Source organism: Salvelinus sp. IW2-2015, unplaced genomic scaffold (genome assembly GCF_002910315.2).
Source record: "Salvelinus sp. IW2-2015 unplaced genomic scaffold, ASM291031v2 Un_scaffold2326, whole genome shotgun sequence".
NCBI lineage: Eukaryota > Metazoa > Chordata > Actinopteri > Salmoniformes > Salmonidae > Salvelinus > Salvelinus sp. IW2-2015.
This window is the reverse complement of record NW_019943651.1, coordinates 98,981-101,190: the sequence shown is the minus strand read 5'-3', so window position 1 is coordinate 101,190 and position 2,210 is coordinate 98,981. Positions and strand designations below refer to the sequence as shown.

General features: G+C 39.7%; 1 protein-coding gene across 1 annotated transcript in view; it reads right to left on the bottom strand.

Moving 5' to 3' along the window:
- Positions 1 to 1,325: 1,325 nt before the first annotated feature.
- Positions 1,326 to 2,210, bottom strand: part of LOC112073638 (protein LYRIC-like) — a 9,688-nt gene continuing 8,803 nt past the window's right edge. Inside the window, exon 3 of the mRNA XM_024140895.2 lies at positions 1,326 to 1,992. Within this exon, the coding sequence (XP_023996663.2) occupies positions 1,843 to 1,992 (150 nt within the window). The 3' untranslated portion in view covers positions 1,326 to 1,842. The remainder of the gene's footprint in view (positions 1,993 to 2,210) is intronic.

The window sequence follows — 2,210 nt, the reverse complement described above, 5'->3', positions numbered from 1 at the left end:
GAAGGTGAACCTTTGCCCCAGTCTGAGGTCCTGAGCTCTGAAGGATGTTTTCATCAAGGATCTCTCTGTACTTTGCTCCGTTCAGCTTTCCTTCCTCGATCCTGACTAGTCTCCCAGTCCCTGCGCTGAAAAACATCCCCACAGCATGATGTGCCACCACCATGCTTCACCGTAGGGATGGTGCCAGGTTTCCTCCAGACATGATGCTTGGCATTCAGATCTGTGCCTCGACACAATCCTGTCTCAGAGCTCTACGGACAATTCCTTTGACCTCATAGCTTGGTTTTTGCTCTGATAATGCACTGTCAACTGTGAGGCTATACCACAGGTGGACTCCAAGCAAGTTGTAGAAACATCTCAGGATGATCAATGGAAACAGGATGCACCTGAGCTCGATTTCGAGTCTCATAGCAAAGGGTCTGAATACTTACGAATAAGGTATATAAAAATATATATATATAAAATCATTAATCTACACACAATACCCGTAATGACAAAGCGAAAACAGGTTTTTAGAAATGTTTAACATTTATATATATATAATGATTTTTATATATTTATTTTAAATAAGCCTGTAAAGTAACAAAATGTGGAAAAGGGAAGGGTCTGAATACTTTACGAATGCACAGTATAATTTAACACTTTAATTCTCAAAAAAATAACAACTACATAGCTTTCCATTTGTCATGTTGGTTGTCCGTTTCCATGGAAATGACCTGACCTGATCCAAGATCAGCATCTATGGGAAACATCACCCCCCTTGACCACCTTTATACATCTCTTAATGTAAAAAGATGATTTTTAGGTTTTAATGAATGTCATCAGTACAGATAGTTGCATAGCCTTAATTACTGCTTGGCCAACATGGAAGTTTATACACAGCTTGATGTTACAAAGATCAAGGTCAAATGACATCAATCGTTAAAAACTTCTTAGGGACAGCCTAACTTCATAACTCTGAAAATCCTGAAGGCGTCGCTCTCTGACCAAATATGGTGTCCTATAGGATATACTACACTTCTAATGAAATAGTGAAGTCTTGTTACCTTCTAGGATCTCTGAGGAATAGATACGAACGTGATTTGACTGGTTGAAACAACGTTTAGGGTTAGATTTTCACAGATTCCCTTCTTTGCAAATTGAACGAGTGGAAAAACTAAATCGATTGTGCTTCTGCTATATGGACCTTTTTAGGATATGAAAAATTATTTTATCTAACAAAACGACACTTCATGTTATCTCTGGGACCCTTTGGATGATAAATCAGAGCAAGATTTCAGAATGTAAGTACACATTTCACCTTCAGAGGTGAATTTATCAAACCTATCTCGGTGAAAACTTTTGTTGTTAGGAGCTCTCCTCAAACAATAGTATGGCATTTTTTCGCAGTAATAGCTACTGTAAATTGGACAGTGCCGTTATATTAACAKGAATTTAAGCTTTCAGGCGATATAAGACACTTATATGTACCGACGTTTGTTGTTTCTCTAAAATCTGTGATCTTGACACAACGCGCTGAATGATTTTACAATCCTTAAATTAAGCAACAGATTGGGCCAAACAACTGCCACTTTCCAGATGAAGTTTGGAACTCCTGACCTGGACCAGAACCATTAGTCATAACCTCTCACCCAGCTGACTAAGCAAGTTCAGTTGGACACTAGGGACGCGTCCCAAATTWCACCCTAGTCCCCATATAGTGCACTATGTAGCGAATAGGYTGCCATTTSASACGKGTCCTGTGAGTCACTGCCTAATCCCCTAACAGTGCCATTGTGGCCTTATACAAGGGTCTTCAACGGCACAGTCTGAATGAAATCAGTAGAATTCCTCAGGATACATTTAGCTACAAGGGTATAAAGAAGTCAACCAAGGTGACAGGTTCATACAGGGGTTAAAGGTCATACCATCATCAGGCTCTTTGCCATCACGAGCAGAAACCTTCTTGGCTGGTTTCACCTCGGGTTTGTCTTTCTTCTTGGTTTTCTTCACCTATTCAATTAAAGACAACAAAAAGTCAAACTTTCAAAAAGCGCAAGCAATAGTAGTCCTTATGCTCATTCACTGGTAATGGGTGTATTGAAATGATGTATATACACACTAGATGAATGATAGGGGTGCTGTGTTGGAGCCACCGTGTCACCTTCTCGGCACAAAGCAATACATTCATTACAATGTGGAGAAGGGCCTTTCAATCAACTAACTACTGT